The sequence below is a fragment of the Carassius auratus genome, unplaced genomic scaffold (genome assembly GCF_003368295.1).
Source record: "Carassius auratus strain Wakin unplaced genomic scaffold, ASM336829v1 scaf_tig00001591, whole genome shotgun sequence".
Taxonomy (NCBI): Eukaryota; Metazoa; Chordata; class Actinopteri; order Cypriniformes; family Cyprinidae; genus Carassius; species Carassius auratus.
The window spans coordinates 1,683,000-1,698,860 of NW_020523372.1; the positions used below are offsets into that span (position 1 = coordinate 1,683,000).

Genomic DNA, 15,861 nt, shown 5'->3' on the forward strand with positions numbered 1-15,861 from the left:
AAAAAGATTCAAATTAGTATGTCAATGCAATTATATATACACAAGTGAACACGTCACTACAGTACAAACTTTTATTATTTTTTTAAACAATGCACATATAAATCAACCACAAAAAAGTGCAACATAAAAATAATGTCATTTTCCTATAAGAAAATGGCAACTGATGATCTAGAGACATTCTTAACCTTAAGTTTCAGAGATAAGTCAAATACCGTTAGAATCTCTATTTAAATATTACGTTTATTAATCGAATCCTAAGCAAGTCATCAAAGTGCAAAACATTAAACAAATGATATTAAAGAAAGTATGGGCTTTAAGGAAAGGCAGCACATGCACGAATGGCAGTAAAATCTAAGCATCTTCTCAAGTCTTCAAAACGTGATTCTTCATGCTTTCATTAAGTTGGACTTTTTGCATAAGGAGAGAAGGATAATTAAACGTTTTCCACACACACTCTTTTTCAAATTTCTATCATCCACATAGTGACTCTGACTGGAAAAAAGGCAGAACGGTAATCTCATTACGAGTTGCTTCTGAAATCTGGCCCATTGCTTGAATTCACAGGACCCTGGATGATATTATATGGGTGGACTGTAGCTGCCACATGACCAGCAGTGTAAAGAAACCATAGCCCTGTTGGAAGCTACACAGAGAGGCTTTACCTGGACACCGGTAACCATTCATACAGTAATGAAACAACCATACTAACAAAAAGACAGTGTATGTTAACAGATGGAAAGGAGTTTTGCCCTTAAAGCAGCCAACGAGCACATGGTGCTCTAAAACAAAACAAAACCAAAAACTCTACTAATAACCAGTGCGTTTTACAGAATAACTTAATATCTTTTAAAGTAATTTGGATCGAAAAGATGTTGACAAGTCAACACTTTTCACGTCACTACAGACCGCCTCCTGCAATGGGCCTGAGGACAAAGAAGAGTCTTATTTCTGTGGTGTTATAGTGTCCAGACTGGGCCAGGCCGGAACATAGTGGCGTGGTAGAGTTCCCTCCATGAGCCGCTCCATCCACAGACCCAGTCGGTCCAGTTTGTGGTGGATCTCCAGAGTGGTGGCCTTCTGTCGAGAACTTGACCGGGACCTCGAGGCTCTGCTTGGACCGGCCTTCGCCGCATCCTCATCGGACCACCTACCACATTCGGCTTCCTCCCCTGTGAACACGGGTCTGAATATGCAGAAGTATTTCTTGTGGCCATTGAGTGCCAGGACATGGCCAGTGTAGTCTGATTTGTCGGAGGTGGTGTCTTCCTCTTCATCCAAGTAGTCTGACGGTCTGGCGTCAGGAGCCGACTCCATGAGGGAATCCATCCATTGGCTGTGCTTGTCCACATTTAAAAAGGAGTAGTGAAGAGTCTGAGACCTGTGGGAGGAAATAGGGATAGTTTTCTTTGGATTTGTTTGTAGCACGATTTAAGTTGAAAGCAAAGATGCTTAATACAGCTTCTGGAGAAGTGCTTTCTTTCAGTGTTTAATTCCAGCAATGTAATGCTGCTTTCCGGACTTGGAAATAGTAACAAATGGACATTCGACTTCATATTCAAATGATGCTCCATTGTTTTTCCAAGTGGTGGTGAGAAAATTGCAGTTGGAGTTGTCTGGAAAGCACCATGACTGGAAATCAAAACTCTGCAACTTCTTACTTGTAAATGACCTCTGGAATGCTACTTAATTTCAGACACCTGATCCCTAGTGTAAAAATAAAGCAATATGCCCCAAGAAGCTGTGGTTTACAGTGAATTTATAACAGTTAGGGGTACTGTAAAGCATGACGCAGAGTGCCTAAAATCCTCTTAACGGTTATAAATTCACTGTAAACCATGGCTTCACGGGGCTTATTTTATTGCTATAAAACAGTTATTCCATTCACGTACAAACGTTTTACAAAATAAAACAAAGCAAATAAAATGTAATGATATTAAATGAGTCATATGATGCGATTTAAATTTTTCCTTTCTCCTTGGAGCATTACAAGCTGTTCGTGAATAGATAAGATCCCTAAAGATGCAAAGACTTAATTCTCAAACCCAAAGAGATATTCTATTTAAAAGTTAAGACTTCTCCACGCACTCCTAAAATGCTTCACTTAAACATGCCCCCACATGTTTAGGCAAAGAAAGAAAGTGTAACTTTGATTCTCGATGTAGTATTGTTGCCGCAGCCGCCATGTTGTGGAGATAAAAAATTAAAATTAAATTAAATTATATGTATGCATTTAGCAGACGCTTTTATCCAAAGCGACTTACAGTGCATTCAGGCTATCAATTTTTACCTATCATGTGTTCCCGGGGAATCGAAACCCCAACTTTGCGCTTGCCTGCTTGCTAACTAAATGCTCTACCACTTGAGCTACAGGAACACTATAAGATATGTATATACACTATATGAGATGCTGTGTCTTTCGTTGTGAAAGAGAGGACACAACTAGAAATCAGTGGTTAAGTTGTCTTTAACACAATGTTCCAGAAGTTCAAATTAAATAATTGAGTGTTTGCAGCGCATTTTACGGAGGACTGTTTCCCGTTCTGGGAGAGTAGCCTACAATGTTGGCTGTTCTGACTCACAGACTGTAAGTAAGTTTTGATATTTAAAGAATTGCCACTGACGATTAAAACGTTGAGTTTTAAGCAGTGTAGTCTTGCTGTTTGTCGTTTCTCCGATCACAAATGCAGACATGGTTTTATGTTTATGCGGCGCGATACATAACGTGACACGTAAAAAGACATTATAATCAGTAATTATGTCCCCAATGGATGCAACAAATGCCTAGTTTTTTAATGGGTTTTATTGGTTTCTCAAGATCTGTTTTGAACAGTTTTGAATTGCTGAGTGCAGAGAAAAGATATTGATGTGTGCGAGGGGAGCATAAAAAAATAAATGACTAACCAGATTCATGCTAAATTTATACATCTAAAAATGTAATAAAAAAATATAAATATAAACCATTTACAGGTGATTGCACAATGCAAGGACCCAGAGTTTACAAAAGGAATGCACCTTTTAATTGTGCACATTGACAAATTAGAAGTTTGGAATAATGGGTCCTATTGTGCTTTTATGAAATCCAGATGATTTCAAGTGAACCCAGGCTGTATTTACTAAAAGCACTGGAAGCCCATGTAGATCACTGAAACCATTGGTACCAATGTTCTCTAGGATCTACTTGGATCTACTTACAACTACAATCGCAGATTTGGAATATGTTTAAATCATTGACTTTGGTTCAGTTGTCTAAAGCTTAATGGAAGATGATTTGCATGTGTGCTAAGCTTCAAGTGGCCTTCTAAGTTGGGACGTTTTGAGTTGAATAGTTGACAGCCTAAACTCTGTAAGAAGGTAGATCTCCAGAAACAGGTTTTAGCATTCTCTCAAACACATATGCAGGCCTCACCCTGAGAACGAATACACTTCTTTGGCAAACTTCCTGAGCAGTACTTGCTTAGAAGCATCAGTGAGGATCAGCACAACGTTGATGTGACCAGGCTTTAACCTGACTAGGTTACTCATGTATGTGATGTCCGTCAGCTCCGTTACCTCCACAAAATTCTTCTTTGGTGGACGACTGTAACAGGAAAACCGACTGTCAGCTATTCAGCTAATGAACTGAACACATCTGTGATCTCAAACTCTATTTGACATACTGTTATTATATTTTATTCTCAAGCAAGCAGTGCCTTACCTTGAAGTGCTTTCTTGTCCAGGTGAGCTCTCTGCTGTCTTTGGTGGATCAGTGGCCTTTTGTTTGGCTGGTTTCTCTTCCCCAGCATCGCTGTTGATCCAATGAATGAATCAATCAATGAATCAATGAATCAACAAAAAACTCTCCTTACCAAAGCACTTTGATATAACAAAATCGGTTCTACCTGAAGGCCTGAATGATTACAGTCCCGAACAGAATGAAAAGAGCGGAGAAGATCAGAGACAGTACGGGCATCATCTCACGCCTGGGGGGAGCAGAACATGACATAACAGGGTGCTTGTTTTTTTAGTTTGTCATTTAAAAAAAAAAAAAAAAAATTGGGCTGCTAATCTAAGTTATTCAAAAATAAACCCAAAAAGAATCATCAACAAAAGTCGCTATCATTTAGTCTGATATTATTTGTTGTCAATCCCATTTGAAACATTTTTGCACACAATGTACAGCTTTTGCACCTTTTCAGTCTCTAATCTTTATGGTCTAATTGCAGATATGTTAATATTATACTACAGAATCATCACTCTCTGATGATTTTATCAGCAGTATAGTAGCTTGAAAGCTACACGCGATTTCTCACTAGTGAGGAGGTAACAACGGCATTGTTCTTGAAGCTGATAAATTTACAGTTTCAATATTAGTAGAGATGCTGCTGCTGGACATAGTCGAGAGACGCACAGACTCAGGTAATTCACACACCCTTGATATCTCTCTCTATCATGCTCTCACTCTAAGAACTTAATTCATAACTGCATTAGTCTACTATCAGTTGCTCTATGTTCTGTTACTAGGTCTAAAATTATGTTTTGGAATTAACAACTGAAGCAGGGATTGAGATCTTTCAGAAATTAGTCCTAGATGCAAGGGCATCTAGGTGTTAAAGGGATAGTTCACCCAAAAATTCAAATATTATATTTATTTGCTTACCGCCAGGGCATCCAAGATGTAGGTGACTACAAACAAAGATGTAGGTCACAAACAAAGATTTTGAACTCAAACCATTGCAGTCTGTCAGTCTTATAATGGAGGTGAAAGGGAATCACAGCTAAAACATACAATACAACAACTACAAAAAAAAAACAATAACAAATTAAACCCTATGGCTAGTGATGATACATTGATGTGTAAAGACACAAAACGATCGGTCTGTGCAAAAAAACTGAACATTATTTATTCGTTTTTTACTTTTGGTGTACTGAACTGTCTGAACTGTGAGCGTGTCCTCGACACAGCCTGTGTGAGGCATCTTCTTCTTGCTTTAATGGTTGATCGCAGACTTATAAGTGCATTACTACGACCTATCTCTCAAATGGACCACTGACTCTCTATCTACAATCTCAATTAGGAGTTGGTCCATTTGAGAGGAAGGTCGTGGTAATGCACTTATCCGTTTGCGATCTGAATTAAAGCAAAAAGAAGTGAATCAGAGGTAAATAACAATATAAATAAGGTTCAGTTTCTTGCACTGACCGATTTGAATCATCAAGAGCTGCAGGATTTAATGTGGTTTTGTTTGTGTTGTTGTTTTATTGTCTGTTTTAGTGATTCCCATTCACCTCCATTATAAGACTGACAGACCGCAACGGTTTGAGTTCAAAATCTCAATTTTGTGTTCTACTGAAGAAACAAAGTCACCGAAATCTTGGGTGCCCTTGGGGTATGCAGATAAACTTTTTTCCTTTTTGGGTGAACTATCCCTTTGAGGGTAAAACCTGATGAATGTCTTGCAATACAACATCTGAACCATATTTGAGGTGTGGTAACTAGTACAGGTGGAATAACTGATTCCAATCCGTTGAAATATTAGAAAATAATCAAACCCAGGGTGTAATGAACACACAGTGTTAAGTCTTTGATTTGTTAACATGCAGGTCTAGTTCCATTTTAAAAATCCAATTCCAAATTAGAACAGGTCCTATTTTTTTTTATTTTTTTTTACTAGTTTCATAAAGCAGTAGGTGAAAAGTTCTGAAGTGCGCAACCATTGGAGACGTCCAGTTAGTGAAGCAACACAAAGCACACTGTAGGCCTCGTGACATGAAGTATGTCCAAATTTAATTCGTACTACACAGAACAAGCTGAACAAGTTTCAAACCAAATATAGCACAATAAAGTTTGCAATTTAAGATGTAGCGACTGTATGACCCAAAAGTCAAGTGCTGCTAATGTTGCTATACTTTCTGATTGACCACAATAGACCACACATACTTTTTCCACTGACACAGATTTTTGAACGATTCTATGTGTTTCCATAAAGGTTTGTTTTAGCTGGTTTTAGTCCAGTAAACAACAAATAGCAATATTCATTTCTCAAATCTGTGGAAAAATATGGCTGGTTTGCAACAGGACCCAGTTTGCCTGGTAGAGCACTGGCCAAGATTTTGCTCTGGCTCTAAAACGCAAATCATTCTGGGAGAAAAAAGAGCTTAGAAATGGCATGCAGACAGGAACATGAACACTTTATGATTGTACTCACCAGTTAGAGTAGAGAAGATCAAAGTAAAATTGAGCGAGGTAATCATATGCAGCATTTATCCACTGAATCAAAAACATCTGAAATAATAACAATTACAAAATGCAAAAAATTCATGTGATCAATCTTTAGGTTTAACAATGCATTCATTAAACCATGTTTTGGAAGTCCTAAAGACAACCTAAGCCCTTCACTACCCTCTACATGACTTACAGAGGCAAACTCATTGTTGAGTTCAGGCAGCATGGCATCATGGGTAAGGTAGGAGGGGTCTCTTTGCAGAATCTCAAGCTGCTCATGGAGGCGGTGCTTATCATCATCACTCCCATTCCATCCGTCCGTCACAGTCCGATACAACACCCTTCCTGTAGCGCTGCGTCTCTCCAGGAGAATCACCTGAAGTAGTTATATGCACAAGAGGTTTAAATTCATATGGCATCAAAAAAAAAAAGTGACTAAATGGAGTGTGTGTATTAGCACATGGATCTCTCTGACCTGTGGAGGGGTTGTGTCTTCCTTTTTGAGCAGGGTGTCACAGAGAGGCTGCTGTTGTTTCTGATAAACATAAGCAAACCTGACAACTTCTTTAGTGTTGGAAGAAGCGAAGTCAAAGAACGCCTCATTCACAGACACAAACTGCTCCCCTTCACCAGTAACGAGAAGAACACAGTACCTGTCAATCCGAAAGACAGGGAGATGATTAGGTTTACTCAGAGACATACAGTTAGTCCAACGACACCCAATGCTACAGTTAGAGGTCAGATTTCTTACTTCCTGCGACGGTGGAACTGTTTAACTGGACACAGCTCATCAAAGAATTTCTGATTAACCAGCCGCGGCACCAGCAGGAAACGATTATTGGACACAAACTCGTCAATGATCTGCTTTTTCATCCCTCTTGCCTAGAGAAGAAAACAAAAAAGGACTCGTCTAGCAAAAACAAAGCAGGCGGTATACAGTTGTTGAAAAGAAACTACAGTTGGATGTATGCTGATGGAGAGCTGGGCCTCACCTGTATGACATCAGCAGGTTTGTCTGTGTTCTCTTTGAACAGGAGCATGGTGGGAGCGTATGTGTTGATGTTAAACCTCTGCACGACTTTGGAGGTCTCAGTCAGGCCCATGTCCACATAGCCAAACTGTACATAGTCTTTAAAGGCAAACGCGGTGAGCTGCGAACAAGAGAATATAACAACTTGTGTCAAAAACACAGATGATTTTAATGACAGACTCTTTGAACGGCTAATATAAGGAACACTCACCTTATACAAAAGAGGGATATTAGATGCTACATCAAACATTAGCACTCTGGGCTTATTCTCTTCATGCCAACTATTTAAAAACTCGAGGTAGCTGTTATCAGTCACCTAAAAGAAGAGAATAAAGAAGGAAAGAAAGAGGGAAGGAATGGAAAAGAACGGCAAAGGAATGCAAGAGACAAAGGGATGGGGGAAAAGAAAAAGTTACAAAAGTGGGAAAAGAAAGGAAAGGGAGAGGGAAAGAAGAGAGGAGGAAAAGGAACAGAAAGGCATTAGGAAAAGGGAAAAACAGGGAAGGGACAGGAAGATGAAGGAAGGAAATGGAAGAAAAGGAAGAAAAATGGCAAAGGAGAAAGGTTAAGGAAATGGTAAAGGAACAGAAAGAGATAAGGAAAGGGAAAAGAGAAGGAAAGTGGGAGGAGGAAGAATGAAGTAAAAAAAAAGGTAAAAGAAAGGGGGAAAAGGGGAAGTGGAGAGGACAAGTGGATTAAGTAAAAACGAAAGAGAAAGGCAATAGAAAAAGAACAGGAAAGTAATAGAAATGAGTAAGGAAATGGGAGAGAGAATGAAAAGGATAGGGAAATGGTAAAGGAAATGAAAATAAAGAGACAAAGGGAAGGGTTGAAAAAAGGAGAAAGGAAAAAGAAAGGATAAAGAGATAGGGAGGGAAAATGAGCATGAATGGAAAAAGAAAACACAAAAGGAAGGAAGGAAAGTGGAAAAGAAGAGTGACAAAAAATTAACTCTTATAAGCTGCATTTATGTGATTGTTTAATTGACAGTCCGTGTTCATTGCAACAAGAGCCAGTGCTTGAGTTAAGGCGAACCTGACATATAGTTAAATTCACCTCAGAATTAAAATAATTCAATATGTAATAAAGAAATACACCTCAAAGTGGCTGGCTGAGTACAAACCTTCTCAACCAGCTTCTGGGGCAGAAGGCTTTCCACAAACTGTCTCAAGTGTTCCCTGACCACAGCGTAGTGGAAGAAAGTGACTTTGCCATTGATTAAACCAAGTATGGATGGTGTGCGGTGGGCACCAAGATGATTAGCAAGCTGTCTCTCATATCCAATGTCCACCACACCAATACCAACCCCTAAAAACAAACCAATAGCTTATATTCCGATTATATCATTTAATTGAAAATATTGTCATATGATATAAAAATATTTGCATGCTCTGCCATTGTATGCTTATTAGAATACTACCCAATTCTACTGGAATTAACTGTGAGGGTGAAAATCCTGAAGAACCTACCCAACGGCTCCAGCTCTAGCACAGTGTCCTTCCATACGGGCTCAATATGGATGCAGGTGAAGCACCACTCTGACGTGATCTTGATCAGGTAGGGTCTCTTGAAACTGTCCGGCAGCACCTCACTGATGTATTGGTTGTAGTGAAGGTGGTGCTTGCTGTCGGTGAAATCGCCACTCGTCCGAGGGAAGTGAAAGAAAGACTCATCGAAGTAGAAGCTGTCATGAAAATGTCTGAAGCCCTGCGGTGCTCGGGCAAAGTTTTGATTCTCGTCCATTTGACCAAACCGGTCATAGTTTGACCTTCTCTCCTCATTGGAAAGAATCTATGGACAGCAAATCACATGCAATTCAAAACGCATGCTTTTTACTGAAGACACATTCAAATGTTTAACATGCATCTTACACCAATTCCTCCAGTTTGCAAATTCCAACCAGCTTTGCCCTGTTACAATGTCAGTACTGTTGTATGTAAATGAATGATGTGTACTTTTGCTCCGCGTTACATGCAAACAAACATCCCTGTATGTCTGTCAGCAAAAGTCTGTCGGATGATGCAAAAATGTTTTGTTTTGCTTCTTCCAGCAGACTTTTGACAGTTCTAGGGCTTATGTTAAAGGAGTCATATGATGCTTTTTTGTAAAGATCATTATTTTTTGTATTTGGTGTAACAGAATATGTTGACATGCTAAAAAAACACATTATTTTTAAAATACGGTACATTATTGTAGGTCCTCTATGCCCCGCCTCTCTCAAACCGTAATTTTCTACAAAGTCCCTCCTTCTGACAAGCACAGTCTGTTCTGATTGGCCAACTGACCCAGTGCGTTGTGATTGGCCGAACACCGCAAGCACTCGTCGGAAATGTAACGGCCCTTTCCATTATCACGTGCTTCAATAGATCCAGAATTAGATCAACTAAATCTCTCTCATTTACAGACCAGAACAGAGTTAAAATATATATGGAGGAAGAGAGACCCAGATACTTTCACTTATTCATGCTACTCGTTATTCATGTTATTCAATAGTACTTATAAAACATTCTTTCATATAGACTATTTTCTTTTATCTGCTGATCTAATTTCCAAAGTTAGTAACTTGGTTGAGAGATCCCAAATTTTTGGAGTTCAATGATAAACAGATAGATAATTTTTATCTTTTATTAGAAAGATTTTCTCGCAAAATAAATGTAAAGAGAGTTAATAATGACCATTGTTTTAACATCAGTTCAAGCCTGAAAGGGGAACAGAGTCACGTGATGGACACAAGCTTGTATGTGTTTGCAGTACACAAACTACTGACGATTAAGACAGCTGAATCCTCTTCGTCTCTCTCTCTCTCTCTCTCTCACACACACTCACAGTCAGAATTACTTACACTCCTAGTTTCATGAAACGGTCATCCATAAAATGCGTTTCTGTTCTGTTGTAAGTAATCTACTTTCAGAAGGCCAAATAAAGTGCTTTTGCTTTCTCCTAGACACACACAGCATCTCCCTGACATGACTGCTTCAACACTAACTGTGTTACTGAAAACACGTGGATGTGTCAGTCTCAACTTTGATATAGAATATCTCTTTGGGTTTGAAACTTTAGTCTTTGCAACTACAGGGATCTTATCTATGCACAATCAGCTTGTATCACTCCAAAGAGAAAGGAAAAACTTGAAATTGCATCATATGACCCCTTTAAAACCACCGATTGAACTTACTCTTTTTTTTTTTTTTTTGACTTTTTGTATTCACAGAAGGGTGGCACCAAAATCAAAAGTGCATTATGTGTATGTCACAAGTTATGTTCTTGATTTCTTGCATCTAAACTCTTAAACAAGTCTTTATAATGAGCAGATATTAATTAACATTTGTAGAAATGTTAGAGAAAAGATTGCACATTTGCCAAATTTACAATTGTAATTGTACAATTGTTCAATTGTAGACAATCACATGCTATAAATTTTGGATAAAGATTTCATAAAAATATTTGTATAAAATAAAAAATGTGTGACTATAGTGGTATAATACAATACAATATTTTCAATATAAATAAATATCCATTTTATTTTATATTTACAATTAATTGCTTGTAATTATACATTATAATTTTTGCCATTTTATAGCACATATTTCGTGCCATAAACATATTAGCGCTCAAAAGATCATACAGAAATGTATAATGTTACAAACAAAAAAATTGATTTCAAATAAATACTGTTCTTTTGAACTATTTATCAAATAATCCTTAAAGTATCACAGACAGTTTCCAGAAAAATATTAAAGTTCTATAATATGAAACTGTTTTCAGCATTGATAATAATAATACATGTTTATTGAGCAGCAAATCAGCATATTAGAATGATTTCTGAAGGATCATGTGACACTGAAGACTGAGTAATGATGTATTTTTAAATGTATTCAAATAGAAAACACATATTGTGAAATATTACAACAATTTAAAATATTAAAGTCTTTTTGATCAAATAAATACAGCCTTGGTGAGCAAAAGTAAGTTATTAAAAAAAATTAATAAAATACACACGGATCCCAAACTTATAAATAGTAATGTACACACACACACAGTATTATGTATATATATAAAAAAAAAAAAATTAAGAGTGTTTTTGCTCTTACTCTACATTATTTCCAAGATGCAATGCATCCATCCTACCTCATATGATTTAGTGATCTTGATAAACATGTCCTCTGCCCCTGGACTTTTATTTTTGTCTGGATGCCTAAGGATAATTGTGAGAGAGTTACACAATTATTACACTGTATTAAAGAAAAGCAGGTTCCCTACTTATTTTCCATTTCAAAATTCCATTTCCAAACATCTCAGTAGATTTTCAGACCATATTTAACATAAATGGTTCATAGAGCATTATTTTTAGCTTTATATTTACAGTCCAGCCATCAGTAAATATTTGTATTCTCTCATTTTTCCTCATTGATTTCAAAAATACAGAACCCCCGAAATACTTTTACATTAACACAACAAACTTTTTTCTGCCAAAGAATGTTTTTGCATGCTTATGCATTACAATTTCTAGTTTTATATAACCCATTTCCTTTGTTTATCACTGCCATCTTACTATGAATAAAATGAAAGCATGGATGCACATGAATTAACAGAGATACACTAGCTCAGAATTTAGCTTTTCTTATGGTATCTCTAATATCGAGACCCGATGTCCAATTTAACTCATCCTCTGTGGTGGAGGAGAATCCATGACACAAAATAGTCTGATGGCATATAATCAGCCAAGTTCAAGGGTCTAAAAAAATAAGACTGGTACTGTAAACAAGTGTTCAAAATTAGGCCTTCATTAGGGCAGTATGCCATATTTTAAGGCATTAGGTCTCTTTAAAGCATAGTCTGTGGCCGTCAAGAAACCACTGGGAAATGGGCTGATGGGACATTAGGTGCCAAGTTTAAGGGTTCTTTGTGTGCACAATAAAGTCTGTATAATTTGTATTTTTGCAAAGGTACTTGAGGCTGTAATACAGTTCTTAAATATAGTGAGAAGAAACCAGAAATGCTTATAACCTGAATTATGCATAATGAAAACGTGGACCTTGAAATCATTTAGTGTATTTGACGATCACTGAAGAATCACTTAACAGCTGCCATGAGAGCACACTTCTTATATGACAAATGTATTTTCAATGAATTCTTAATTTGTTATATTATAAATAACTAAATGGGGCAGAAATCTGGAAACACTATAATTTTTTTCGTTTTTTCATACTTTGCGAGACCCCGCAGGAATCCTGCTCACCATTCTCTCACGAGCTTCTTGTAGACCTTCTTGATTTCGTCCTGGCTGGCATGTTTGGACACTCCGAGAACTTTGTAGGGATCAAACTCAGGCGCAGATGCCAGTGAATCTCCAAACAGAGCCAGGAGAAGAATGGCCCAGACACAGCAGGTCACAAACATACTCCAGCCTCCCATCTTGAGGTATATGAACCGACAGGCTACACAAACAGAGGAGACTCGGGCTAGTCACACACTTTAAACCACTACAAATTCCTCAGGATAGGTCTACTTCTTTATCAACAAACAAAGAAACATACAGTTCACTGACTCCAATAGCGGGGCATGTTGTCACACTTTATGGGGTAAGTTGTCACAATAGAACATAATATTAAACGGCCTATAATAGGCTTCCCGACTAAATAAAAAAATAAAACAATTCTAAAACATGACATATACGCAAACATGTAAAAGGTAACAATAATATCAAACCACAGTCACAGTGATCAGTGACTGCAATTTAATCTGAATCGTCTCTATGGGAACCAGCACACCGAAGCGATCAAGAAAGTAAATAAGCATCAGATCAGCTCAAGGTGTGATCATTTGATCAGTGCAGTCAAAATGCATAAGACAGCGATTATTTACAGCAGACCAAAGCACTGTAAGCGTCTGATAACACAGATATGCCGAGAAAACATTGCCCGATTTAATGATTTCCACATCAGTGCGCAGAAGCGCGAGCTGCACACCCTACAGAGGATGACTATTTCATGCAAACGCCTCATTAAACACATTAATCCACAATGATTGTAATACCTAGGCACGACTCTTGCTGTAATCGTATGTATCTTCAATTTAGCAACAATCCATGTTTTCCCGATGGCAATGGGTGGATCGCTTCCGAATCCCCGGCCTTCCCAGTCCAGGACTTCCGGAAGAGAGGGATTGTGGGTAAACACTTTCTAAGACAAAAGTCCGACGGATTTGATCCAAAATCGCTTTAGTATTATTTCGGATCTTCAACAAATCTTATTTTATTATTGAATTACATATATTAGGGCTGTCAATCGATTACAATTTTAAATCTAATTTATCTAAATTCATTACAGGGTGCTGCAATACATTTTTAAATATAATTTTAATTAATTGTCAAATTAATTTTGACATGAAAATACCACACAAAAGACATGTTAAAAATTTAGGCTACAATGGTCTGACAAAGTATGGAGGATAAAAGAAGATAATTTGAGAAACATCGCAGTATTTTTGTTCATGCATTGAAAGTCACAGCTTAGTTACCAACAGTAGGCTATTCAAAATACCTTCTTTTATGTTGTGTAATAGAAAGTGAGTCATTCAGGTTTAAAACAACACAAGGGTTAGTAAATGATGACAGAATTTATTAATTTATTTTTGTTGAACTATCCCTTTATTAATTAATTAATTAATTCATTCATTCATTCATTAATTCATTAATAAAGGGAATTTTCACAGATCAAAACTACCAGAAGGTGTTTATGAGTCGATTTGTTCAAACAGCTGATTCATTAAGGTGCCTTGTCCAAATACCCACACTTCTGGTCTTTGCACTTGACCACTTGATAACTTATATGAGGTATGTCCTGTATTTGGCCCAAGTGTTCATGTGTGGATGAAGACATACCCTCATACATAGTCTCAATGTTAAAGTAAAAAAAAGTAAAAAAACAAATGGATGTTTATAAAAGTTCACATTGCTCTTGCAGATGAAATATAACACGGATAACAATAAATAAATATATTTTACTAGGTTTGGTCATTCGAAGATATCCAGGCACCTTGTATGTTTAGAGGGGTCTGTGATCATTTGTTAATCTAATGAATAATTGATTTGTTAAATCAAATGAAAAATGGCGTATCTGATTTGTCCAAATGCTACATCAATGTAAATTTAGTGCTAACATATGTATGGTATTGTTTTCTGAAGTAATCACTACTTTTCAATAACATAACAAATGTATCTTTTTATAATATATATATAGAGCAATGAGGTCGGTAACAGGCAACGCAAGCAAAAATAAGGGTTGCAACGATGCCTGAAACAGCTTGAGCAGAGAGGCTTTTTTTTTAACTTTCTTTAGTTTTGTTTTCTCTGCACCAGATTGCTGATGTCCTTTACCCAGCATAGATGTCCATCCATCAATTATGAACATTCAGCTGCAAACATCAGTGCGGATGGGAGAATGGAGCATGTTTTTTTTTTTTTTTTTTTTTTTGGGATGGTGCCACCTCTGAGAGTTAGTGCCCTACACAGACTGCGTACTCTGCATATAGGGAGCGGCTCAAGGACTGTGAATCTGACTCTCACACCGGAGACCCGAGTTATAGTTCCGGCTCAGAAACTCCAAGCCTTGGTGGACTCTTGGTGAACTTTATGGTCATCTCTCTTGCTAGGAGTCTCCAGATCCCTTTGAATCACTCGCTACCCCTCTGACAGTTACTTCTCTGGATGGAAGGCCTCTGGGTCCAGGCAAAGTAACACCTCTTACCTCTCTCCTTTGCCTCTCTGTTTGCCAACACCAGGAGGAGTTGTGTTTTCATCTGATACAGAGTACACCCCCCCAAGATTACAGTCATAAACATGAGCCGCGTCTAAAAGGCAAAGGGGGAGGTGTTACTTCAATTTATAACAACGTTTTCAGGATTGCTCAGAGGGCAGGCTTCAAGTACAACTCGTTTGAAGTAATGGTGCTTCATATAACATTATCCAGAGAAACAAATGTTAATGATAAATCCCCTGTGATGTTTGTACTGGCTACTATATACAGGCCACAAGGGCACCATACAGATTTTATTAAAGAGTTTGGTGATTTTACATCTGAGTTAGTTCTGGCTGAAGATAAAGTTTTAATAGTTGGGGATTTTAATATCCATGTTGATAATGAAAAAGATGCATTGGGATCAGCATTTATAGACATTTTGAACTCTATTGGGGTTAGACAACATGTTTCAGGATCTACTCATTGTCGAAATCATACTCTAGATTTAATACTGTCGCATGGAATTGATGTTGATAGTGTTGAAATTATGCAGCCAAGTGATGATATCTCAGATCATTATTTAGTTTTGTGCAAACTTCATTTAGCCAAAATTGTAAATTCTACTTCTTGTTACAAGTATGGAAGAACCATCACCTCTACCACAAAAGACTGCTTTTTAAGTCATCTTCCTGATGTATCACAATTCCTTAGCATATCCAAAACCTCAGAACAACTTCTCTTTTCTAGCATTTTAAATACAGTTGCTCCTTTACGCTTAAGGAAGGTTAAGGAAACCAGTATGACACCATGGTATAAAGAGCATACTCCCACCCTAAATAGAGCAGACCGAAAAATGGAGCGCAGCTGGAGGAAAACAAAACTAGAGGTAT

The 15,861-nt window shown here is 37.5% G+C and overlaps 1 protein-coding gene across 1 annotated transcript; it reads right to left on the minus strand.

Moving 5' to 3' along the window:
- Positions 1 to 57: 57 nt before the first annotated feature.
- Positions 58 to 13,396, minus strand: dnajc16l (DnaJ (Hsp40) homolog, subfamily C, member 16 like). The gene is made up of 15 exons (XM_026242483.1): positions 13,269 to 13,396; positions 12,472 to 12,670; positions 11,361 to 11,427; positions 8,702 to 9,023; positions 8,356 to 8,540; positions 7,444 to 7,548; positions 7,195 to 7,353; positions 6,954 to 7,084; positions 6,678 to 6,855; positions 6,396 to 6,578; positions 6,186 to 6,262; positions 3,879 to 3,959; positions 3,695 to 3,784; positions 3,407 to 3,577; positions 58 to 1,378 (listed from the first exon to the last, which is right to left on the minus strand). The coding sequence occupies exons 2-15, from the start codon at positions 12,645 to 12,647 to the stop codon at positions 943 to 945; spliced, it is 2,361 nt and encodes a 786-aa protein (XP_026098268.1). The 5' UTR covers positions 12,648 to 12,670; positions 13,269 to 13,396; the 3' UTR covers positions 58 to 942.
- Positions 13,397 to 15,861: the final 2,465 nt, after the last annotated feature.